Raw genomic sequence first — 25,568 nt, 5'->3', positions numbered from 1 at the left:
AGGAGCTGCAGACCAAGGCCCTGCCTCAGCTATTACATTACCATAATACACGGAGACAACACCTCGCACGCTGCCACGGCGGTAATTTGAAAACAGATTGACAGGATTTACAAGTTCTCATTTTATGCGCGCCGTGACCCCCCCCCCAATCTTTACTGTCAACTTCTGCAGTCAAATCAACACGGAGACTTTCTTGTTGCTGCGCACTATTTTTTCAGGATAATCTGATTTTAAAAATCACAATGGGAATTGGGTTTTTTTTTTTTTTAAAGAAAGGTATATTTTGCACTCATTTTACCTGCGTAATAGAGTTTTTTAATTGACCCAATGGATCCTTAATCCTGCTAAATCAGGCACCGAGAGAGCCTTTAGCTTTGCAAATATTTTGTAAAATGAAAATTATCTCCTGTTCTGTGTTGCTCTTTTTTGACGTTTTATCTCCGCCAAAAAATGAATTGTTTTTTCATTTTTGTGATTGCAGCAAATTAATAGAAATCGGGCCTGACAGGAATTATTTGTGACACCATTCAAAGTGGACACTTCCTTTAGAAAACACTTCAAAACTACTGAACTAGCACAATTATGTTCTCACATCCTCACTATTTAGGTTTGATAAACGGTTTTTACCTTAAACATTAAGCTAATATGAACTTTACACAGCTGGTATTCAAAAGAAAACTGTATGTTCTCACAAATAAATAAATAAATAAATAAATAAATAAATAAATAAATGGTCAGCCGAGGTCATCATCTATGTTGCAGGAAACGGGAATTGAACTTTTTTTAGAGGGACATACTGCCACCCAGTGTCACAGACTGTGTTAGTGGAAGATGTTTTCTGACGTTTGACCGCGTCTTAGCCCGGTTACTTTATCGTTGTTCAGTCTGAGCAAAACCTAATCAAAGAATTTTAACTCTGCTGGAGGGGGAATAAGATATAGTGCCTTTTAATGTCCATTTTAAATTTTAGGCATAGCGTTCATATACATAGGAAACACGTATGATGACCCATAAGGACACATAAATGCATGTAAACTGATGTCATGAGTAGCATTTTCCTCTACAAAAAATCATTTACATTGTTTGCTTGCCTCCTCCCGAATGCTGTACTGATTAGCGCCCCTATTGGCCGCATGATGTTTAGCACGTACATTTTTTAATACTTCATCGACTATCGTCAAAAACATTTGGAGACAAGGTGTCTGGGCTGCAGATCTGCGGCTGGAAACATCATCTCACTGAAGTAGCAGACTTTACTGACCAGCAACAACGTAGTTTACCTTAAAGAGTAATGCTGTCGTTATGGAGTACTAGATGATGCTCTTCATACTGAGCATCATCTAGTACTTGCCATGCAAACGCCGCTGTTAAAGGCTGCCGAATATGTGCACTCACTGACTGACTGACTGACTGACTGACTCACTGACTGACTGACTCACTCACTCACTCACTAATAAACTCAAGAAAATGTAACACCGAAGATCCAGTTTGTAACATTTTCAAATATTATTGTCAGGTGTTGTGCTTTTACTAATATACCTCCCTCAACAAAACCCTGCAGAGGTGACGGAAAATATCCCTCCTGTCAGCCACCATAAATGCTGTTTGTGTTTAAGAAAGGGAGAAGATGGGTGCATAGATTTATGAACTGCAATCTGTATTATCACCACAAGGTGCTGCCAAATCCTCCACACAAAACCTTCAATCTGGTGGTGGAATTTGGTGTGCGGCACATGACTGGTGAAAGTGAGATATTTGCCTCACTCTTCATTTTATCGGCTTTTAACACTGCAGTTAGCATGACAATTATGATGCACAATAACCTTATAAGGAATGATTAGCATATTTGTTGGCAAATGCAACAAATTTGACCCCTCTCTGCCTTTTAATTTTATCAGCCAAAGGAATATTTAATTTTTTTAAATGTAAACGTGTCGCTGCCCCATTAGCATTTGTAAGGTTTTAGTCATTGTACGCAGCCATCGAGCTTTTGGCTTTGTCTAGTTTTATGTAAATCTGGCTAAAGCAACTGTTCATCTGACAATGAAAACTTCACAGCAAAACAGTGATGCCGGGGAATTCTTTGAAAGTTAAAAATAGAAAGATGAATAAATATTCTCCAGGCAGACAGCCTGGCATATTCAAAGTCTCCGCAAAGCCCAGAGATCCCAAACTAATTTATAATGATGTTTACAACAATTTAAAGTAATAAAAAAAACTTCAGTTGGAGGAGGTGGGATGTGCCGCTGCTTGGAGCTTTTAGTGGGAAATCATTTCCAAAAGAGTTCGGGGTTTATGGAAACTTGAAGTATCTTAAAGGAGATGAACGCTACCATTTTATTTATTTACTTATTGTTTTTGAGTTTTGCCACATGGGGGCAGGATATCTGAAGTCAGCTCAGAACACTTGAAGATGAGATAGTTCAGCCTCCAGAGTTCTTTATCTGTCGGAAGAGAGTCAGACAGTTGCCAATAAAAGCCTGATGCTTGCAGGGTTGGTCCTAACGAGTTTTATTAGTGCCTATTTTTGAGGACAAGTCTGGCATACTGAACAGTTCAGACAGCCGTCGATGAAAAGCCCTGGCCAGAATTATATCTTGGATCAGACTATTTTGAATTGTTGGGGCAGTTCCTCCTGAAGAAAGCCAATTTGGTTTTAAAACAAAACATGGCACACTGAAATTTTAGATTTATGGAATAGGCATAATAGCATGATGGACCAATTGTAAAAATTTACAGAACAGAAGGGCTCCTAAATCTTTAATCAGAATCCAGGCTTTTTGATACACCTATCAAAGAGTGTGTGAACTAGGGTAGTCGTTTCTCTGCTGAATTCAGCGGCATTTAGGTATTTTGTCTCCCTTTCTTTTTCATTTATATATAGATGAGTGATCCAGGCCCCTGAACAGCTGTGACGCAGAAGTCAGGTCAGTGTCAAAATCTTTAACCACTTTATGTGTGCAGGTGATCTGATCTTTGTCCATAAAGTGGTGGCCTTCAACACAGGGTCTGTTCTCAGCAGGGTTCAGAATATGACATCAAATGCAACGCAAACAAGAGAAACATCCTAATTTATAGAAAAGCTTGACTTGTTTTGTAATATCTGGGCTGAAGCTTTCATGGAGCTGCTCGTAGGGTCTCATTAAGGCTGCAGGCGTGACCTTGACCCGCCTACATGAGCTGTGTAAGGTCAGGTCCCTGAAGAATGGCCCCGCTCTCCGGACTAATATTGGCCTTCTGGTTAAAATAATTCACACTAATAGTTTGGCACTATTTCATTTGCTTGATTGTGCTGTTCATTGCTGTTGCTGTTGTGCTACTGCTGCTCATTGTGAAATGGAATCACACCATTGGGATCAAATTACTAGGGAACATTCTTTAGAAATTCTGACCCCGTGGAAAAATGCTGAATGCACGCAAAGACTGTGTAATGTGTGTAAATCTGCACAAGGTCTAAATTAATGTAGTTAATATTAATAAACAGATTAACCACTTCAGTGTGCAAGCGCTTGAAATAATTATTGGAAATTGAGCATAAAAATTACACTGGCTGCACATCTAAATGTACTGTTACATCATTTTTAGGTTGTCAGGGTTTGATTCTTTCCTCTCATGATCGTGCTGACTCACATTTCACTTTTGCTGCTGTTAATCTCCATCAGCGCAAGGCTTAACTTCCATTATTGAGCAAGAAATAAGAGAAAAATGGGAGGATGAAATGGACAGAGCGTGAAGACAGATAGTGAAGGCAGAGATAACAAGAAGGGTAAAGTACCCTGTAGGATTAGCAAAGAGGGTGGATAATAGGGAGAAAGCGTGTCCACAGAGAGGAAGAAGCTTATCAGGAGATGGTGAAAAATGTTGATCATGTGCTGTTACTTATCCCAAAATGCACCAGAGACTAAATGTAATCTGGTGGCACCAAGAGGACCAGGTACCTGCAGTCCTCAGAGCATTATTTTCCTCATCTTTGAGGGGGACCTGACTGGTCACAATGGCCACCCGTCCTGCACGTTGGTCCCAGCTTGGTGTTTTCTCAATGTGCTGTGACTAATCCAGGAGGAGTCCCATATTTCATCTCACCCTAATTAAAAGAGGATTAGGGGGTGTCGACCACTCCGACATGCATGCCCACCACTCCCTGAGCTCCTCTGAGATAATCACACTTACTAAAATTGCCCTACTGTTCTGTGCAGGGCACCACCTGAACTCCCCTACAAATAGAAATAGCTGTGGCAGGAACTAAATGGGCTTATAAATATCGATTGGTCTATAAATATGCATGGTTGTAGCATCACAGCTGGTGTCTACTCGTGGTCTCCACACTCAGAGGGGACTTTCCTTCTGCTGCTGCACAACTTGTGACTCAGATTCCATCCTGGTATCTTTAACAATGCTTTGATAAATCCGTACCGTGACAGACGTCAGTACACTGGCAATCTTGGCGTTTCTGGATACATCAAACAGATAAAAGCTTTTGCAAAACATAAATAAATAAAACATGATTGGACTTGATCAAGTGTAGTAGGACTACAGAAAGCTGTTCAGGAGAAGTCGCCTGTAGGCAACTGGCTATCCACAACTCTGACTTTTTCTGGTCCGGTTGGAGACTGCTCTTTTTGGAGACTGGCGTGAAAGATAAGCGCCTCTTACCAGTTATCATCGTTTTTCATGCAGGGAGAATGCACTAAAACATGTGGCTTGATCGGGAATAGCATGTTTGGGCTCTTGTACTTTTGTTAACGTGACAATGGTGTTCATGATATCACAAATGCAATAGAAAGAAAAGGCTTAGGAGGTCAATTTGTTATCCTTTATTCTTTAAAGGAGCAAAGAAGTGATGATGTGATTTTTCAAAGCATAAAGGTAAGCTTTGATTTAAGGTAGCCTACAATATTATAACTGTTACATTGTATTACAGCCGCCCTCTCTACAACTGACATTAATTCAACAACAATCAGAAGCTATAGAAATATTGAATACAAGGTAAGATTTTAAAAGCGAGACAGTCGATTCTGTGTGCGTCCGCTTAAAATGCAACACAACACACACAACATGTTACTCAATGATGTTATTTTCTGCTCTAGCAGGATTTACAGTTGTGAATGTGACATCTAAAATAGTGTTCTAGACTGCTGAACTGCAAGGAGGAAGGACAAACTAAATGTTGATATGATGTTTAATAATTGCTGGTGCTGCACCATTTTGTGTGGTTGGGTGAGGAAGGGGGCTACTGAACATATGTACTGAAGGGGGGGATGGGCCAGGACAAAAAAAAGCCTGCATAAAGGTTGGGTGTAGCTAGCCGCTAGCAAATCCCGCCCCACACTTTCTTGTAAGTTTAGTAAAAAGGACAAATGGGATTTATGTGGGTTTATATAAAGCATTTACTATGTTTAGCTATTCCAATGGCTAAGGTGTAAATGGTGTCTGTATTACGGGTCCATACGAAAGAATGGGACAGGCTTTAGCAGGGTCACACATGTTCCCCCTCCAACGCTAAAATCGTCCCAAAAAAATAGGATAAAACAAGTCAAATTATCTTAAATGAAATGCAGAAAACATGTTAATGAGGAATTTTCCTAATGTGGGTAGTAGGACATACAGATCTGAATCTAAAGTAATATTTTATCCTCTGCTAAAAGGGCAGCCCTTTTTAAAAATTCAATTTGATCAAACATTTGGCTAAACAGGACCAAAATAATTTATGCGGATTTATGTAAAGCAATTAGGTCAGTAATCTATTAAAATAAATGTATTTTAAAATACATCACTTGCAGTTCAAAACGTACTTAAGCAAGTGCTTCCAACTTATTGTCGCCGTCACTAATATTTATGCCACTTGGTGACGTCATTCAGTCACAGCCAATAGGGAGCCTCGTTATTGAAGAGTCGACACCAGTGCGAGCGAAGAGTTTGCAGCCCAGCCAGAGTATCCTCCCTCGGACAGTCTGCAGGCACGACCAGCGCTTGTTCTCCCTTCAGCACAGTAAACACACGGCGTCTGCTTTCTGCTGTGAAATAAGACAAAGCAGCCATGCATCGGGACAACGAAGAAGTTGCGATGAACAAACCTCAAAGATTAGAACGTCAAACGGGTAAGGCTTTCTTTAAAGTCCGTTACACATCAAGTAAATCAGAGCTCGCCTTTAGTATCTATTACACACAAGTTAAAATCGCTTTTAATTTCTTTCCTCGGCGTGGAAATCGTGTGGATTACAAATATGACGCCATTGGTTTGTTTACGCTAATTAGCATAATCAGTTTAGAACCTACGGTGATGCTAGGCTAATGCTATCGCTATTGTAATAACGCAAAGGTCACTGCATCGTTTAACGTTAACGTTTAAACGTTTCCCTCCAACGTTGAATGAGAAATCAGAATGATTATCAACTAAACGAGCCTTATTGATACGTCTCGTCAAGGTTTCTGAGGCGTTTACTTTAGTTTTTGTGGCTGATGTTTACGTTGCGTAGCATATAAACAGCATATAGAATGCTAAAACACGCTATTCATCCAGAGGGGTAAATTAAATGCCCATTTATACCCGAAGTGATGAACTGCTTGGCTTCATCGAATTGGGGCGTGACCACTTTGTAAAGCTCGACGACGTTTCTTAGAAACCTTGTTCAGTACAGATCTATTCAGCAAGTAAACAACATAATCGCTATTCATGCACATGCATCTGCACTGTTATTGCACGTAATGTGTAACTCTGTTTGTAGGTTCAAGCAAAAAAGAGTCTTATAATGAAGGTAATCCCCGTCACCGCAACGTTGCATGTGCCTTTTTGCAGGCCAGTTGATAGAGGCCGATAGGGCGCCCCTCCCCCCAACCCCCTGGTGTTTTGATGATCTTAAAAATAGAAGTTAAAATGAACAATAATCAAGTAAATCAAGCGTTTACATTTGCAGCCTGGCATATATTTAACATATATGGATATATACAGTGAAGCATCATTTTAAAAGGGCCCAGTCAGTGTAGAGATTTGCACATAGCAGCGTAAATTTATCCAATCAGCATCACTGCATTTGTCTCCTGAGGAACATAATCGCCCCGAACCGAGTGCGTCGGTACCAGATCTGCTCAGGGCGCCAGATTGGCTCTAAGGGCACATCTGGGGCGCTGTATTAGCGTTAAAGTACAACCAAATTACATTCTCCAATGAAGAATGTGCACGATGTCGCCTGCGTATGACCCCCGATCCGATCCAGCAGCCCGAGCAGGCCCGGTCCCGTCACAGGTCATGTGACATTAACACAAGGGGGCGCCTCATTTGTTTTCAGCTTTGTTTTGTGCAATGAGCTATTTAGGTTTGGATTTCACAGAGCACTATTATCCAACCAGCTGTTAATATTAGATTGTTTTGGGGCATAATTGTAATCGACTTCACATGGAAGAGCTCCACCAAAAATATTCCTATTTAACTGCAGTTCGGCTGTTTCTTAATTCACGGTACGCCCTCTCGGTCTCGGTACGTACGTGGGCGTACTGTGTGTTGACGTACACACTTCCACCATCGCTGCTGGCTCAAATGCGCCCAGGTCACGTCTCGGGTGTACTTAATAAATGCGTACGGTGATTGATCCCAACCAGGAAGTGCACATATTGAGAAACGGCCTTGATCTGCTGGCAGGATGGATGATGATGCTGTGTGTAAAGCCGACTAATAACTCACTCACAAACGTTGCGTCTGTCATCATTGCTTGGTTACCAAGGATGTAGGGCATGGGTTCGTGCACCGCTGCGTACGTGTTTTCTATTTCTGCATGTGTATTTCTTTTCCCAGCTTTACAGAACGTGGACTACAACCTCGGCATTTGCGGCTGGCTCTTGGTTTTGCTGTCCCTGATTCTCACGGTGATTACGCTGCCTGTCTCCATATGGATGTGCACTAAGGTCAGCATCCGGCTGAAGTCTCTGTTTATTTTTCCCCAGCAAATAATTCGGACAGAGCCTAGATTACAGGATCAATCCCAATCACAACCGGGAATGTCTGATCCTTCACTGATTAACTTGCAGATTTACATGGATCCTCATTGGCCGTCACAATTTTGTTGATCCTGAAACCACCGAAGTTGTTCCAGCCATTTCTTTGATAAATAAACTTGTTTTAGAGTTCCCTCCTGTTTTAAACCCTGCGTGATCCAAGTATTTGAGGTGTGGTTCGTTAGCAGATGAGGGAGATCTTCTCAGCCAGCAGAATAATCCTTCATATTAGCATCCATGAATATACCTTTCTGCCTAGTTACTGCTGGGGTACCTTTACATTCTATAAAGCAGCCGTCGACGTGCTTTTCTTTCCCTCCACAGATCGTGAAGGAGTACGAGCGCGCCATCATCTTTCGCCTGGGGCGGATCTTGCGAGGGGGAGCCAAAGGACCAGGTTAGTCATGATTTACAGACTCTACGTATGCTTTTAACTAGAGGTGTCCAACATTACCGGGCTACCAATGTTATCGGCCTGTATTGGCAGTAAAATGAGATATTGGAAATGATTACTTTTATAACGACACGCCTTTTATGCATATTTAACGTGATGTGTAGTTTAAATGATATTTCTGTGTCTAACACATTATACATGCTTTTATTGTCAAAAGTACGTGTAAAGTGTTAATTCCACAATAGTAATGGTCATGCTTTGGTTTGTATGAGGATTTCCAACACACACACACACACAAACACACACACATCTCAGTTGATTTTGGTATCGGAAACCTACGGTTTAGTGAATATCGAAGGCCCCTACTTTTAGATACTGTACATTCAACACATAAATACGTCCTCACATTGCTCCAGGTGGAAAAAAGGGGATTTACAGAACCACCAATACAGTGGAAGAATACGTAAGCTTGAGGTGGGAGACAGAACCTCCTCCCCAATTTCAGCCTCGATGTTCGCCAGTTGTTCTCGGCCCCGTTTATCCACAGAACCATCGGAACAGTCAGCAAATCACGTGTCTGTTTACCGTCTGACTAACCGAATCCCTCTATTCTCAGTGATGTGGTTCCTGTTTTGAGAGGCGTTGTATTTGTTTAACTCGAACGGGGAGAAAAAGGCAGCCTCCCGCGAGGAATCATTTGCATACATCTCATAAATCATTGTCTCTTCATGTTTGATTTCTTGTTTCATTGGATCTAAAAACCAGGCTGTGGCATTTTTAAAATGCTGAAACGCGACTCCTCGGGCGACGAGGGAGCCTATTTGTGACAGTATGGGGTAATAATAGCTCTCTGCCAGCGACTGTCACATTCTTGAGGGGCAGGAGCAGCCTTCGCCACAGTTGAATTCAGTATCAGGGTTCCCCTGATACCCCTGACCCTCATATTCCCACTCTTGTCTACAACAGCTGCTGCGAAACAGTGATTTTTCAGGGGAGCGGTCGATGGTGTGTTTACGAACATTTGACATCTGTATATGCTGCGTTTCTGCCGCTCTGTTTATTCATGAAGAGAGCCTTTATTTGGGCTGTTTATCAGCGGAATTTTCCACGACGTCACAAGACGGCTGGCATGCTGGTTACTTTTCCCTTCCCGTAAAGATGCCTGCGAGAAAGATCCCGCGCATACACACTAGCCCGGCAGGAAACCCAAGTCCATTGTGTTTGTTAAACGATCGCACACCTTCCGCACGTCCGTTTCGTTCAGGAACGTGCTCGTTTTAGGCGCTAATTCAATCACTGGCTTGGAACGAGCCCACGAAAGCTGCGAATATCCACGGCTTTGCCACGCTGTCGGCACAGCTGCAGCCCGATAAAGAGAGCTCCACTTGGCCCCTCGCCCGCCTTTCCTTCATCCTGGCATTTTCAAACATTTGCGGAGACGCCTCCTCCTGACGGCGTTCGCAGAGCCTTTGTTTAAACTATTTGCCTCCTTGTGATTCTGCAGGGCTCTTCTTCATCCTGCCGTGCACAGACAGCTTTATTAACGTGGACATGCGCACCATCACCTTCGACATCCCACCACAGGAGGTACGACTCGCTCGTTCCCAATGGCGTCAAACATCTTTTCTGTCCCGTTGATCCACGTTGAGGTTTGAAAGTATCATCTTTCCACCGTTCTGCTGTCAGGTGCTGACCAAAGATTCCGTGACTGTCAGCGTCGATGGCGTGGTGTATTACCGGGTGCAAAACGCTATTCTGGCTGTGGCTAACATCACCAACGCAGATGCCGCCACCCGGCTTTTAGCGCAGACCACCCTGAGGAACGTCCTGGGAACCAAGAGCCTGGCGGAGATCCTGTCGGACCGTGAGGAAATCGCCCACAGTATGCAGGTAAATCAGCACGTTAGTGTTCGGCGTTAGTATCAATGGTAGCTCAGTGGTACGCTGACTTAGACTCTACGCACTTGTGTCTGACTCCTTTTATTTGACATTTTTATTTATACAAAGAGAACAAGATGCCAGTTTTTGGTGTGTTTGTGGATTGGCCAGCAAACCAGCAGAGAGAGCTCCTATTTTCCACTTTTCACTTATGTTTTTTAATAACTACAATTCATTTTCAAACTCATTAATGAGAGATTGAGCAAATTCAGTTGAACAGATGCTCACAGTTCCTTTTAAATCAGATCAGACACCAGCAGATGACATCATAAACCATTTGCACAATGTTTATTAATGAATAGATTGGTTTGGAAAAAGCTGACAAGCACTGGCCATATTCAGCCGTCGTTGACAACCAGCAATTATGCAGAAAATCTGTTGTGCAGTGAGAAAAATAAATGCAGGCAATAATAAGAGGCCCCAGTAGGACAGACTGACTGGTATAGAAAACAGAATGGAGGATTATGGTGCCACCTTGCTAAGAGCCGTGTTTGCCTGAACTGTGAGTTAAGCTAACAAACTGCGGTTAAAATGCGCACTGGCTGTAAACTAAGAAAACATTAAGTAATCCTGTGTTCTGAGCATGGAGCAGCTGTTAGTTTGCCTTTGATTTCAATTATTTACTCACTCATTAAACTTTCACTCCCAGTTGATGCAGCGATTCTGTAATGGGTGAAATATTTATTTTTGAAACACGCGCAGTTGGAGGATCAGTCGCTGATCACCCAGTGGTTTATTTATGTCAGAAGCAGAGTGAGTTTCCAGTAGTGATGTATTCTTTTTTAATGAGAAAAGCAAAGTTAAAAATAAACAAAGGAGGAAATGTGAAAAACGGCTCCTGGTAGAGCGCCCCCTGCTGGAGTGTCTGGCAAAAAGCAGCCGCTTGCTTTGGGAAGTGCCATTTCTACTCACATTAATCATTTTTTTACTGGGAAAAGCTTGGCCAAAATATAAAAAAGTTTGGTAAATAAGACTCTGACCAAGCATTGCATTAAGAACAAAGTTTTAAAGCCCTTTTTCTTCTCTTTTTAGAGCAGTCTGGACGACGCTACAGATGACTGGGGCATCAAGGTGGAGCGGGTGGAGATCAAAGACGTTAAGCTGCCAACTCAGCTCCAGAGAGCCATGGCCGCAGAGGCTGAGGCCAGCCGTGAGGCCAGAGCCAAGGTGAGCCGACCACGTAGACCCATCGCCGTAAATGCGTCTCGAGCGACGCCAGCCGGACCCACTTCCTGTTCTTTTCCTATTCAAGGTGATCGCAGCGGAGGGTGAGATGAAAGCATCACGGGCACTGAAGGAGGCCTCTCTGGTGATCGCCGAGTCCCCCTCGGCCCTGCAGCTGCGTTACCTTCAGACCCTCAACACCATCGCTGCTGAGAAGAACTCCACCATCATTTTCCCGTTGCCACTCGACATATTGCAAGGTTTCCTAAAAGGCTGAGGAGGGGGAGGGGTCGCAGCCCTTCACAAACAGACGCTCACACACACATATAGGCCACATGTGAAGAACATCTCACTCGCTCCTTTTCCACAATTCCAAAGGTTCACTATTCAGTCGGTTTATTTATTCAACCGGAAGCTTTCATCTTCCATTGTTTACAAAGTCTCTTTATATTTGGGACTAGAGAAAAGAGCAGATATGCATGTTTGTGTAGTGAGAAACTATTTCTGTAACAGAATGTTGCCTTTTGGATGAATTAGACAACTGTAGCAGATATCAAGGCAACAAAACGATCAACTTCTGGATTTACAGGCAATTAAATGAAGTGCCTGCTAGACCTGTGGCCTTTAACACACACACACACACACACACACACGTGCGCACACACACACCCAAATTACAGCTTGTACTTATTAGTTAGTGATTAGTGAGTTATTGCTGTTGCTGTAAGGCTTTGGCCACGGCCAATATGCGAGTCCAGGCAAGTTTAGTGTTCAGCTTTAATGAAGTTTATGGGATTTTTACTTTTAAAACCACATTATTAACCAGCATGACAGGTTGGAAGCCATCTGGGAAAAGTCCCTTTAGAGTGTGAGACAGTATACACACACTGCCATGTAAATGCCTTTTATTTGTCGTGACAGACAGCTGGTTACCTCCACGTGTTTACAGTATCCTACTTTTACACTTAAATAATTTGGTCAGAGCCTCGGAACAGTAAAAACAAGACCAATGAACACTAATGCGTACACGTGTACGGCGTATGCCGTCATTTAGTCCACCGTGTTTGGCTCTGCTGCTCAGCAGCAGGAACTGTTGCACAGAAACAGCAAACGTTTCTGCCAGACGCCTTAAGTCACTGCCATCTGTTCATTTCTATGCACTTCAAAAGGAAAACAAAGGGTTTAGTTACCTGATTTCTTTTATTTCCTACTCTGCTGTCATTCTGAGTGTAGACAAAAAGGACTTGTCTTTTTTTATCATACTGTTCCTGTGTTCTTTCAGTAGAGTTCCTATATGTTGTCTGTGGCTTACTACTGTTACATTATATATGAATTATACAGTCCTGTGTAGCTTAGTGACTAGAGGTGGTCAGAAGAGGTTGAAACTATGTTATAGAGATATATGTTGTTGAGTGGAAGTAGTTTTAGCTGATTGCTGCTGTTCTGAAAAACATTTTTGGTTTACGCTCACCCCAGAAGTGGATCCCCGTTCTTTTCTGTCCAAGTACAGCATTTAAATAAAGATTGTATCGACCACCATTTGTGTCCACGTGTTTGTTTTCAGATCAGCATCGTCATGGAGACACGCAGTCGGTGTTGAAATGTAGCTTTATTGAAGAGATCGCGCTTGAATCCGGATAGAAGCGGCACGGTTTCGCTCAGCGTTGCAGCATCGTGTTTCTGGGCACGAGCGTTTAAAAAAAAAAGAATAAATAGGTTGGGTGTCTTCCTGGAGGAGACTGGCTTTACTGTGAAGGGAAGGATATCAAGGCACCGGTTGTCCTGCTTCCTCAGCAGGTTTCTTGGCTCTGACTTTGAAACAATGAAATAATTTCCTTCGGAACAGAAATTTCCACGAAATCTTTAGACAAATGAGTCGGACAATGAGATCAAATGACAATGTAAATAAAAATATCGAGAGCGCCGGCTTTATAAGATGACGAGCGTAGAATCGGGGGGACGGGGGGTGCTGTGGAGGCCTCAGATTGCCAGTTCGGCCATGGCGCGCTCCAAGGGGTCGCTGGTCCAGTACTCGTGGTCCCAGCCCAGGAACCATCCGGTAAAGGTGGGCGGCTCGTAGCCCTGCTTGATTCTGACGATGGGCGTCCTGTGGTCCCTGTTGGCCGGGTCGGTCTCGATGTAACGGACCGCTGGGGAAGACGGGGACATTTAGGAATTAGTGGCAACCAGAGGAGTGGGAGCGTGACACCATCATTAGCTCAAGTTAGCCAAAGTCATCGTTCCAAAAACTCCGATTTCAGCGGCCGCTGCACCTCATCCTACCACAAATACATTCAGAAATATCAGCGCCGCCGGATCCTGTTAAAAAGATTTAACCGGATCCCTCTCATTTTAGCACCGTTCCTCACCCGACGGCATCGCCTCAGTCTTCTCCTCCTCCTGGGCCTCGTTTCCGATCCAGACGAACACCTGGAAAAGAGGAGAATTAACATCAGACGCGCGCACTCGAAATCCGCAGGGTGAGGCGTAAAGCACTCGGCGCTCCGGTTCCTTTACCTGCTCCCAGGTGTCGAGGATCATGACATCATCGGTGGCGAGATCGTCTTGGGTCAACTCCCCCGGAACCTCCTCGATCTGGAGGGAAGAGAGGGGATTTAGAGGAGCTGCGCCGACGCACCGCGGGCTCAAACGGCTTTGAAGCTTTCAGAAAGCGACACAATTTACATTTTGGAGACAGCGCGCCTCATACCCGGTCTGATTCGCTTAAGCTACAGATGTTAAAAAAAAAGCCTCCAACTTTTATAAAATCTAACAGCAGCTGCCTGAAGGGGCTCCGTCTGTGAAATCAACCTGAACAGCCCATAGGTGAACAGCAGCTTTTGAGCTTTCCACTGTACGTTGGCTGGTATTCAGAGCAGTTGCTGTCTGACGAAGCCTAAACCGGACTCACGATGAAGTTTCCAGTCTTGTTGGAGCAGGCGAAGAGTCTGGGCGGGTGGGTGTCCATCTTGTCTCTGAGCCTGACGGACGTGCGGTACTCTGCCTTTCCGCCGAGAGCGTTCCAGAACTCATCTGAGGACACATTGACAGAGTGATGTTACCAAGATAATGGGTATAAACCACCAGCCTGTTGGCTTGCAGCTACAATGGGGTGACCAGAGGTCCTGCTCTGCCTGGACTCGTCTTTATGGTGCCTAAAAATGGTGGAAATTTCTACTTTTCTTCTCCTAGAGCCTCGAAGGTGTTTACAGCGATGAAATGCCCGGGTTCACAGAGCCTTCTGTTAAAGCTCTGCATCTCATGTGCAGCTGCGCCAAAAGGTGAGCGTAAGTTCAGACGGGTTAAAAAAAATTCCATGTTTTCGTCTCGGTTCGTGGACCAGTTGAAGCCGAGCGCCTGACGTGCAAATCAGTTCAAGCGAGCGTTAAAACGGCAGCGAGAGGCGAGCACTCGTCGCCTCTTCCGAGTCGAACAGAGGTCAACAGGCAGCACGTGTGGCTGGGTGAAGAAGGTTCTCTAACAGCTCCGAAATCCTCAAGCGCTGGAAAGAAGAGCGAATCCATTGGAAAGGCTGTGACAGACAACAGTCGTGGAGCGGTGAGAATGTCCCCTCTGCTCACCCGGAATTTAGGTTGCTAATGACCTGAATAAGGAGACGATGCCCCACGTGAGGAGGACAGAAGGTGTCAGCCATAGTGGTCGACTTCCCACTGTTGAAATGTCTTATTTTGTGAACATACGTACAATTATGTATGCGCACAAAAACAAAATCATACGTTTCTGTATTAAGTTAAGTGCTTTTCTGTCATTTTAAGAATAATAATGATGATAATAAAGCTCATTATCGTACACAGTCACCATGTCTGAACATCCATCCATCCATCCATCCATCCATCCATCCATCCATCCATCCATCCTCGACTGCTTATCCGGGGTCGGGTCGCGGGGGCAGCAGCCTAAGAAGAGAAGCCCAGACTTCCCTCTCCCCAGCTACCTCCGAGCTCATCCGGAGGGATCCCCAGGCGTTCCCAGACCAGTCAAGAGACATAGTCTCTCCCACGTGTCCTGGGTCTTCCCGGGGGTCTCCTACCGGAGGGACATGCCCTGAACACCTCACCAGGGAGGCGTCCAGGGGGCATCCTGACTAGATGCCCAGGCCACCTCATCTGGCTCCTCTCAACGCTATTTGTAGGAATTCTTTAGTGTTTAAGCTATTTGTCAAAAGTGAAGCATTCCTGTTTTTTTAGTCTGTTCATGACTTTGAGGTGAAATTTCTGAAGAAAATGAACTAATAAAAAATGGACTGTATTAGCCTGAGGTTTCCTGTTTAAACTGCTGGCAGAGAATCCTTTTATTTGCCTTTGAAGTTGAATCAGATTACCGCTGACTGAAAGGCTGACGCAATCACGGTGCCCTTGTTCAAATATCCATGAACACGAGCGCCGACTTCGGAATACAAAACGACAACCGCTTAAGCCGCGCGGTGAAGGCAGACGTGCGCAGCTTGACCGCAGTTATCATCAGGCGCTCACCCGTCTCGCCTCCCTCTGACAGCTCAGACGCCGACACTCCCAGGATGTCGCACAGCTGCTGAGCCCCCTGTTTCTCCGTGTCACTGGCGCCCATGCCCACCCACAGGAAGGAGCCACCGGGGGTCACCAGAATAAAAGCATCGTTGGAGTTCAGCTGGGACGACACGGCTTCAAGCTGTGGAGGCATAATAATCCCAATGAATAAAACTGCACTTTTATTTTCACATAAATTACATAGAGTTGCTAAATACTCAAGTATACAAGTTCAATTCAAGCATTTGGAATTTACTTTCCCATTTTTCCATCAGACAATAATTCTACTTACTACGCTACAATGAACAACAATGTTAACACTGAAAACAAAACTAATAATGGTTCATAGATAGAGAGGAACAAACAAACAAAACAGCAGAATTAATAATAGTGTATCCTGAGATTTTGCTGTAAAGCATCAGAAGGCAGGAAGTAAAAATAGGAAGTAAAAACTGGAAGAAAGGAAGTTAAAAACTGTCTTACCTCCACGGCACGGGTGTGTCCTGCAGAGTTGGAGCGCACCTGGAAGAGTCGTGTCTCTGCAGGTGCAGACTGACCTCCCTCCCTGGATGTGCCCCCCCTGTACACCACCATGGGCTGTGTTCTGAACAGACTCATCAGATGGGCTGGCTCCTTGCCCTGTACCACCCTCACCTGGTATGCAAACATCAAATATCAAAACTCTGCCACTGTCACATCGTGTGTTTTGTGATGCAAATAAAACCCCAGGCTCATTTTGCATGTGAGATCTTGGAACACGCAACAGGGGCAGATTGGAATGCTGCAGTTCCACTTGTAGACAGCAGATGGCAGCATAGAGCCGAGCTCCGTGTATAAAAGGTTTATAACTTTAAAAATGAAGTAGCAATTAATGTTTAAAAAGTTCTTCGGAAACTGAATTACTAGTTTATCCAGTACTTCACAGAGTTAGGCAGTGAGATCGCATTCATGCACATGCTAACTACATTTTTAATTCTCATAACACTGTTGAGCATTTTTCAGAGTCTTTATTTAACACCTCTATGCCAATATTTGCCAAAATTTAATTATTTTAAAATATTAGCTTTTCCACGTTGTTCCTCCACTGTCAGGATCCGCCTAAAAGCAGCACTAAATATAAGGTGGTTAAAAGTTTAAGGTGGCACTGGGACATTTGTGAAAGCAATTTTTCCACCTGGAACTGGAAGCTGCTAGACAAACCAAACCAGGCTTATGTTTCTTAAAGGATATAAAAGGATGGTCTTTTTCGCCCGTAGGTCATGCTGACTTCTAAAAGTTATGTTAGAGTGTTGTAGGTGAATACTAAATCCAGAAAACTCCTGTAAAAGTGCAACTTCTGACAAACAAAGACATGCTTCACACTGCACACGACATGAGCAGGAGGGGGTGCAGGGTGAAGGCGTGTACACAAATACAAATGAATGGAGACTCACATGAACACAGAGCCTGGACTCACTCACTCTATAAAGATTTCTGGGTTATTGCAACAATTTGGCTATTATATGGGGGGGGGGCCCTCGCTATCAACATCCACATCAGAATACCCTGTGCTTGGTTTCAATGTGAATTCATTAAATCATTAAACTCATTAACGTGACGTAAACAACTATGTTTTCTAAATATCCTCAGTGGTTCTCTTGTGGCGACCCTGGAGAGGTCATGTGAGTCGTCCTGGGAGGTAAAGAGGGGGGGGGAGAAATACCTGAGTGGTGATAGGAGCACCAATAACCTGAAGACAGAGTAAAGGTCAGGAGCCAAGGACAGCAGCAGCATGAGGGAAGTTAAAGGTAACACACAAGGTTTAAGGAGGAGGAGTCCAGAATGGAGGACAGGGAGGAGATGAAGAAAAGCAAAAACAGAGTAGAGGAAAAATGGATTTTACCTGCACGGGACCGCCGCCGAGCTCTTCGTCCAGCTGAGCGGCGAGGATCGCCGAGGCCCCGATTTCATCCTGGCTGGAGTCCACGCCCTGCCTGGGGACACACAGAAACCAGGAAACAGCCGTGTTGGACTCCACTGTGCAATAATTCCATCCGAATGAAACAACAAAGACAAAGTAAACAAAGCCCCCTCAAATGACACGAAAAGCTCAAACTCACCACATGTAGATGATGTGTCCCTGACGTCCCCCGTGCTGGTAGTTGTAGAGGATGATGTAGCTGTCGCCTCCGTAGAACTGTCCATACGTGGACGGATCCACGGGCACTTTGTCCGATCCCTCAATACGCCAAATCTGGCCAGATCGGACAAGCAAGCAAATCCTTAAACGATGGCTGAGTACAGAGAAAAAAAGGAGGAGGTCCTCCACCATCTCAAGGCTCCTCACCTGCTTCTCGCCGCTGCCGTCGTCCACCATGCCGTGCTGGGCGGCCATGGCCGAAGAGCTGTGGAGGGTGGCGGCGTCGAAGGCCACCTTCTCGATCTTGGCGATGCTGTTGGCGATGTAGGCCACGCCCAGGCCCTCGGTCTGATCTCTGTCCCGCCAGTTCTTGAAGAACTGCTTGAAGAGCGGCGTCTCCCCCATCTCCGGCAGGATCTGCACCTGGGTGTGTTTGGGGTAGTTCATCTTCGCGATGAACTCTACAGCCGCCTTCATCGCCACCTTGCGCTCGTCGATGTTGGCGTCTTTGCCTGGAGAGAGGAGGACCCGTCAAACATCGAGCGCCGGCGTCGTGAGTGTCGCGCTAAAGCCAGCAGCTAGCTTGCGTGGCATCCTGGCAACCCTGACCTTTCCAGACAAAGATCTTCCCGTCGGGGCCGTGGTCCAGGATGAAGCAGTCGCCGGACTCCAGGGCGCTCTGAGAGAACGGGTTCTCTCCTGCTATGAGCGTGACGGCCATGGCGCCGCTGGCGTTGGAAACCTGCACGAGCGCGACAATGAAATGAGGCACTTTTCTTTATTTTGGCAGTTTTGTCTAATCATCCCGCTGCACTGACACATATTGTGGGGAAACACCTGAAAGATCAGAAAGCATCTTATTTTTTTGCCTCCAGATCAAATTTCCTTATGTTCTTGATATTTGTAGACGGTTGCTCTGAGGCCGACTAACGGAGAGGAAGTGAATCCTTCTGTTTTTATCTCTGAAAGCCTGAAATTCGTTGAAAATAGTCACAAAGTAAACAAAATGCTGCCCAGTCATAATCCATATCTGCATAAAGAAGATAAAAATAAAAGCATTTCTGTAGCATTTTGTTCAGAAGCACAATATCATAATTATAATAACATAATTTAGACATTTTGGACTTTCGAGTATTCATCAGGTCCTGGAAAAGACCCCTGACCAGGCAGTTATATATTTTGCACCTTTATTTCACCATTGTTGGAGTCCTGAGTAGTTAAAGAGCCTTTAAGACGTGTCGGACTGAACTTGTTCTCTCACCTTGTACAGTTTGGCCCTCTTCCTGTTTGAAGCATCAGCTTTGATGTCATCAGCGCCCCCTGCAGGTAGATCTGGTTTGGGACCCAGTACCTGAGGAGAAAATGGCCATATTAGCACCGGGGTCTCCCTGAGACCTCATCGGCACCTTCCTCTCCTCACCTCTAACATCTTCTCCCTCTCTGTACCCTCCTCGCAGACGTAGATCTTCGCCCGCCCGCTGCGCTCGTTGTCGCGGATGCCTATGGCGACCTGCGTCGCCTTGTACTTCTCAAAGCGGTTGCTGTCCGAGCCGAACCACTGGTAGATCTCCTGTGCGGGGACAAATCGGAGCTGGTAAAGCGCCGCACCTTCACCACGGAGAAGTCACGTGACACTGGCGCCCGCTGAGTTTGACCCACATTCCCCAGATCCAGGATGAAACAGTCTCCCTGGTTGAAGCTGTCCCAGCTGACCGCCACCTCGAACGCCCGGACAGAACGGCGACCTTTGACATGGAGGAGCCGCTGGACTTCTACCTCATTAGTCACGACGTGCTTGAACCCAGAGGCCACGCCCCCTTTCTGAAAAGCCAGGAACAGTTACTTGTTAACACTCGCCAACGCCACCTGAATATACGTAGCCTAAACTATGATACAGAACAGGGTCAAATATGCAATTATCTTACCATGTATTTGATTCCTGACTTGAAGTAGCCTAGGAAGGTTTTGGACTCGTGTCCCTGCACCTCCCGGTACTGGATGGGCTTCCCCCCCAGGTGGTCGTCCATCTGGACCGTGAAGATGGCCGCCGAGCCGCTCTCGTCCTGGCTGCAGGCATCGCCTGTGCCGGAGGAAAGACGGACCCGTTCCGTCGTGATAATGCTCGTTCCACAGTCCTGCCCGACAAACCCGCTCGCAGAGCGAGGGGAGGTCGACCCAGACCCGGCACACTAATACATTTGCAGTCCCCGTATCTATGATCAATTATATTGACTGGAAGCACACGGAACGATGCAACCGGCAGCCTCAGCTTCTCGCTGGCTTTCTTAACAGACAGACAATAAAACGCTCCAACTGCTTAATCATCTGAGGGAAATGGGCATAAAACTTTATGAGCAGGGATAAAGTCCTGTCAGGGAAATGCCACGGTACTAACCAGCTAGTTTGCTATTAATAGCCAAAGAAATAAAAGTTATGCTGTTTATATTTGTGCCTCATTAAAATGTTTCTGGCTAATTTGGCTAAAAGGCCACGTCAGTGCTCTCACCCAGCCAGAAGTGCAGGTCATACTGCAGGTTCCCGGAGCGCTGTTTGATGGTATTGAGGATCAGATAGGCGTCGCCGCTGTAGAACCCCCCGTACAGGTTCTCAGGCACGGGCACCAGGTCGAAGTTCTCCACCCTCCACACCTGGAGACCCTGTTTCTGCCCGGCCCGTTCGAACTCTGGGTGTTGCACTGCCATGTTGCCTGCAGAAAAACAGCGAGAAGGGACTGTGAGATGTTTGCTGTGGAAAATGGCGCCTCCCTGGAGACTGAGATGAAGCCATGATTAACAGTCGCATGATAAATCCCAGCAAGATGACTCACTGGTTCCCAATGTGTTTCCCCTAAAACCAGGATGTCCTGCATGTCATGAATCAGAGACTTCAACTGTCCCTGTCTAAAATTATACACAGGAAAACCCTGCCAGTTTCTTCCTTAACTATTAAACCAGCTGCTGGATCTGGAATATGTGCGGCTGTGCATCATATCGTGCACACCCGATGTCTCGGCACCAGGCTTTAGCCTAGCTAGCAAAATGCTGCAAACATTCAAGCATACACAGAGCAAAGCACGCCGGGAAATAAACATTTAAAATGTAATTAAAGTTCAACAGAAGTCCTGCAGAGCGGCTGAAAACTAATTCACTGAGCTGCTCTTAAATTAGAGCCTCGCGTTTACTGGAAGTGACGCATTTCTGATTTCATTTACCCGCTAAAGTTGTCTGTGGTTGCAGCACATTGAATTGAATTCATCAGCTGCGCCACGCGCGGTTCAGGCGGTCCAAAGTGGATCCGGGCTCCGGTTTTTCCACAGGAATGCTGCTGCAACCGGACCGGGCCGCCTCTCACGCTTCACCCAGACTGCATCGGGGCAAGAGTGGCCCGTTCCCCGCAGCGGCACGCTGCCCACAAACACGGCAGGAATCTTCTCCCGGCGCTCCCAGAGAGGGAAACGGTTCTGAGTTTATGTAACCGAAGCGATAAATGTGAGGTTTGTCCCCCCACCCCCCCCCCATTTCTGCCTCTCCTGTTACGCAACAGACCCAATATACAGAAATGTTTTCGCACCCCTCATGATCAGTTCACTCCATCAAGTCAGCACTTAGGGGCGATGATTCGGTCTAAAAAGATGGAGTCAAAACAGCAAGCTGGTAACCACAACAACCGGGGTCACATTAGGCCACGCACCACCTGAGCTTCCGCAACACTGCACCGCCTGTTTCTGGCTGGCTCGGGAGGTTTCCCACAATGTCCTACACAAACAAAGTCTGTGGTCACATGGAGAGTCCATGGAAGTGTTGATCCTTTGCATTCTCGCGTACTTGTGAAACTCACCGGCCCCGCCCAAGTACTGTTCCGATCCTAAGCACGCAAGTACGCTCCGGGTGCGTACTTGCATCAGATGTGACTCGTGTGGACTCGGGACGGCTCCTCCTCGGTGCAATTCGCAGCAGCAGCAAGTACACACTTCAAAGTACACCAGAAGTTCACAAGTCCGAGTCTCGAGAAGGACTTTTGTCTATTGTGAAAACAAACGAGCTGATGATAAAATAACAGCCGCTAATGTTGCACTGGTAGACAGAAAAGGGATGAGGAAGAGAGATGAGGAAGGGCTGGTGATGACGGATAATCACATGACTGAGTGGACAGAATGTCACCAATCTATCCGCCCGCCTGTCTGCTGATAGATCCGTCAATATCTTTATTTAAGCAGACTAAAAAGCTCAGAGGTGAGGTGAGATTGCTGCTGTGGAAGTGGAGGACAAGTCAGTCCTGGAATATTCAGCTCAATATTTGCAAGTAATAAGCACAAGTAATAAGCACAAGTAATAATCTGCATCCCTTTCCAGCTATAGATATTCCAGATTAGCAATGCTAAGCTATGTCGCTTCCCCACTAACTAACTCGAGACTGAAATCCTTCAACGAGAGTTGATCCAAACACTTTGAAATAATTTGTCGACCACACCCGGGGATCTAAATATAACCACGGCCGTGAGCACCATAAATTAGGTGAATGGATGTTTGTGAGCAACCGATCCGTAAGTTCCCCTCATTCATTATCTGAGCTGCCGCACCCAGAGTGACAGAAGCCTGTTTGACAAACACAGAGGCTTCAGTCTTCAGCTGGGACAAGTGAACTCTTACACGAGTGCTTCTATGTACTGTAGTCGCGCCATAAAGGCGCTCTCCATCCCAGCGGCAAACCTCCAGAGTCACAGCTGTTGAAAATAGAAAAGAGGGAACCTGAAAAGTCAACTCTGTTCAGAAAAAAAGCCTTTTTCATGCAGCGGAGCGGCAGAACACGCTGGAAATATCCGACTCCTGAAGATCTGCGTTTTCATCCTTCGGCTCGAGGAGCGAGATTAAGACACGTTATCTGAGTCACTGCAGGCTAACTGGAGCAGAGGGAAAGTTGAGGGAACAATGCACGGCGGGCCGGGCGGCAGCAGAAACGCTGTATGGACACGATCACATCCCAGATTACAACTCAAACCACACAGATGATCTCCAACACTGAGATCTTCTGACCCCGAGACTCTTGATTTGTGTTGCATGTGTGACAGATGTGGAGAAAACTCTTGTGACTTCCTGCCAGTCCTCTGAAATGCACGTGTGAAGGTGACAATTATGGGAAATGATGGGTTTTACCTCCAGGACGCTGACCGTGACACCCACTGAGGGTGGCGGGCCTGCAGCTATTACGCAATCACGATGATGTCATTGTGTATAAATTAATTCACAGCGTGTGGAAAGTACAGCAAAGCATGTTTATCTCTAAACTGAATCTGTGTGTGTGTGTGTGTGTGTGTGTCCAGGTGACCTGGCCAGTTCCTGCCTCCTGGGACAGACTCCAGCAACCAGATTAGCCGCTAAAGCTAAGTGCAAATGTGAAGTCTGAGAGCAAAACGAGAGCGAGGTAAATGAACTCGTGACCCCCGAGCCGTGCATCCCATTCCCACCATCTATCACCATCAGCAAAATAACCGCTGAGTCATCAATCCGATCCGATGGGGAGGTTTTCCTTGGCTGCAGGATAGCGAGAGCATCTTAAACAGGTTCAGACCTCAGTCTTGGGATCCACTCCCACGCGTCTACGCACCATGGCGACGCCAGAAGCCCTTGAGATTTCCAACTGGCGGGACCATGAAATCAACATCTCAGTCTATTTGCACGTCTGTCCAGAGTTTCCTCTTCAAAAACAAGGGGGGAGGGGGCTCCTGGTGACGCAGATTCTCCACAGGAGCTGCTCTAAAGCTCCACAACCACCTCTGCTTGACAGATTTAACCAGTTTATGATTATGAGATATGGCTGAAACCTGCTGTTCCACCCTATCAAATCTCTAAAAAGACTTTTTTTGGAGAGTTTACAGCGGCGGCGTTGTGTAGATGTTTACATTCCCCAGTTTAAAGAGTTTTCTGTTAAAGTTGTGGGGGAAAAAAAGATGCTGGGTCTAAAGTCTGAAAGCCATTATTACCGAGCTTATTACACGTGTTATAACAGTGCACAGTGCAAGACAATAACCTCGTGTTCCGTTTTCGCCCATAGTCACAGTTTTCAATCTTTATTTTAATCATGAAAAGTTTCAATAGCCTGCAAAGCGCCGCGGAGACGCTCCGGGTTCAAATCGCCAGCGGATGCTTCGCAGCGCAGTTGTTGACTCCGGGCATCCCATAATCGAGCGTGGATCTGACGCAGCGCCCTGTAACCAGCCGACAGAGGCCTGGTTTGACGCCCCTGCCCCCCTCCACCCCGGTGACAAACTTCCTCAGTGAACAATCATAATATTTGCCAGGCTGTTGCTGTGGCAACCAGGGAAATGCAATAAAGCGGATGACGCCATGCGTTTGCTCAGGTGTGCACAAAGAAATATGCAGCCTGAAATGTGCGGGGGAAGGTGTCCGATTTCAGCTGCTTTGAGAGGAACCACTGGGATTGAGCCCTCATCCCTGAGGGCCCACCGCCTGCCCTTATTTGGAGGCAGAAATGCGGCTCTTTTCCGAACTCTTCACACTTTTAACCACAAAGCACCAAAGGTCACGGCTACAAAAACCCAATTCCGTGGAGGACAGACAGCAACAGGACACACACACACACAAATCTCAATCTCAGATTGGTTCTGGACCTTTTATTCCCCACTAAATGGGACTTGGAGCGCGTTATCTGTGCGACGTGCCGCGGAGGAACTACGTACCTGGACCCGTGGAAAGTGATCGGATGGAAGGATTGGAGCGGCTCTGATTCTCGGTGGACACTCCTAGCTGCAGCGGGACAACAGAGGCGTCGAGTCGGCAGGACGGTGGAGGGCAGTGCTGCTATTCATGCTGGTGATCCGGGACACTCCCCGACCTGACGCTCCCACCCCCTGCGGTACCGCCATCCACCACAGGGCGGCGCACATGTGGCATCTATCTATCTATCTATCTATCTATCTATCTATCTATCTATCTATCTATCTATCTATCTATCTATAGGTTGTTTGTAACTCAGAAATAAACTGAATAAAGGCGATATTCCTCCATTTATTGATTAATTTGCCGTAATTACTGTCTTATTAATCAATGCGAGTATTTAAAAGCGCACATAAAACCCACGTGTGCTTTCATGCTGTTGAAGAGTCCGTCTCAGCCTTATATAATGTTTTAAGCCCTCATCACTGGGGATTATTGGACCAGTCTGGGCCTGGAGCATTAATTCAGGGTCACATATAGACACCAATTAATTAATATTAAATGATTTTATGCCACGATTCAGCCAGGGTGCGCGGATATCCAGAGTCCACATCTCAGCAGATAGGTGTGCCAATAGAGGGAAATATTCACGAACTCAACTATTAATTTGCTACTTTACCCACAATTGTGTCTAAAAACCCGCCTAATTGCAGCTTAAATGACCAGAAAATAACCCGCCCGTTGCCAAAGTTCGTTCCGGAGTT

At 45.8% G+C, this 25,568-nt stretch overlaps 2 protein-coding genes across 5 annotated transcripts; one reads left to right on the top strand and one right to left on the bottom strand.

Moving 5' to 3' along the window:
- The first annotated feature begins 5,880 nt into the window (after positions 1 to 5,880).
- Positions 5,881 to 13,024, top strand: stom (stomatin). 2 transcript variants are annotated; one of them, XM_057019852.1, is made up of 8 exons: positions 5,881 to 6,098; positions 6,726 to 6,755; positions 7,790 to 7,899; positions 8,314 to 8,386; positions 9,888 to 9,970; positions 10,070 to 10,273; positions 11,354 to 11,488; positions 11,574 to 13,024. In XM_057019852.1, exons 1-8 carry the CDS (start codon positions 6,038 to 6,040, stop codon positions 11,760 to 11,762), a joined length of 885 nt encoding a protein of 294 aa, XP_056875832.1. In that variant the 5' UTR covers positions 5,881 to 6,037; the 3' UTR covers positions 11,763 to 13,024. The 2 variants fall into 2 exon arrangements, with proteins under 2 accessions (XP_056875832.1, XP_056875833.1); XM_057019853.1 differs by lacking the exon at positions 6,726 to 6,755 and having other exon boundaries at positions 5,892 to 6,098.
- Positions 13,025 to 13,075: 51 nt separating this feature from the next.
- Positions 13,076 to 25,021, bottom strand: gsna (gelsolin a). Of its 3 annotated transcripts, XM_057019848.1 has the most exons (17): positions 24,828 to 25,021; positions 20,637 to 20,837; positions 20,056 to 20,210; positions 19,790 to 19,951; positions 19,551 to 19,700; positions 19,392 to 19,481; positions 18,740 to 18,872; positions 18,338 to 18,642; positions 18,111 to 18,244; positions 17,894 to 17,984; positions 17,714 to 17,740; positions 16,495 to 16,665; positions 15,979 to 16,153; positions 14,397 to 14,518; positions 14,003 to 14,080; positions 13,855 to 13,915; positions 13,076 to 13,635 (listed from the first exon to the last, which is right to left on the bottom strand). In XM_057019848.1, exons 2-17 carry the CDS (start codon positions 20,830 to 20,832, stop codon positions 13,466 to 13,468), a joined length of 2,220 nt encoding a protein of 739 aa, XP_056875828.1. In that variant the 5' UTR covers positions 20,833 to 20,837; positions 24,828 to 25,021; the 3' UTR covers positions 13,076 to 13,465. The 3 variants fall into 3 exon arrangements, with proteins under 3 accessions (XP_056875828.1, XP_056875830.1, XP_056875827.1); XM_057019850.1 differs by lacking the exon at positions 17,714 to 17,740; XM_057019847.1 differs by lacking the exon at positions 17,714 to 17,740 and having other exon boundaries at positions 13,855 to 14,080.
- Between the last annotated feature and the right edge of the window lie 547 nt (positions 25,022 to 25,568).

The sequence above is a fragment of the Takifugu flavidus genome, chromosome 20 (assembly GCF_003711565.1).
Source record: "Takifugu flavidus isolate HTHZ2018 chromosome 20, ASM371156v2, whole genome shotgun sequence".
In the NCBI taxonomy this organism is placed as follows: domain Eukaryota; kingdom Metazoa; phylum Chordata; class Actinopteri; order Tetraodontiformes; family Tetraodontidae; genus Takifugu; species Takifugu flavidus.
This window is presented reverse-complemented; position numbering and strand designations above follow the sequence as displayed.

What these genes read in the sequence shown, in the direction of transcription:
- gsna (XM_057019847.1), bottom strand. Translation starts at nt 20,832, where the DNA reads ATGGCAGTGCAACACCCAGAGTTCGAACGGGCCGGGCAGAAACAGGGT. An exon ending in TCGGCGGCGGTCCCGTGCAG is followed by an intron (nt 16,666 to 17,893) that starts GTAAAATCCATT and finishes TTTGCATACCAG; the next exon opens with GTGAGGGTGGTACAGGGCAA. An exon ending in GACACACCCGTGCCGTGGAG is followed by an intron (nt 16,154 to 16,494) that starts GTAAGACAGTTT and finishes ATGCCTCCACAG; the next exon opens with CTTGAAGCCGTGTCGTCCCA.
- stom (XM_057019852.1), top strand. Translation starts at nt 6,038, where the DNA reads ATGCATCGGGACAACGAAGAAGTTGCGATGAACAAACCTCAAAGATTA. An exon ending in AAAAGAGTCTTATAATGAAG is followed by an intron (nt 6,756 to 7,789) that starts GTAATCCCCGTC and finishes TTCTTTTCCCAG; the next exon opens with CTTTACAGAACGTGGACTAC. An exon ending in CCATATGGATGTGCACTAAG is followed by an intron (nt 7,900 to 8,313) that starts GTCAGCATCCGG and finishes TTCCCTCCACAG; the next exon opens with ATCGTGAAGGAGTACGAGCG.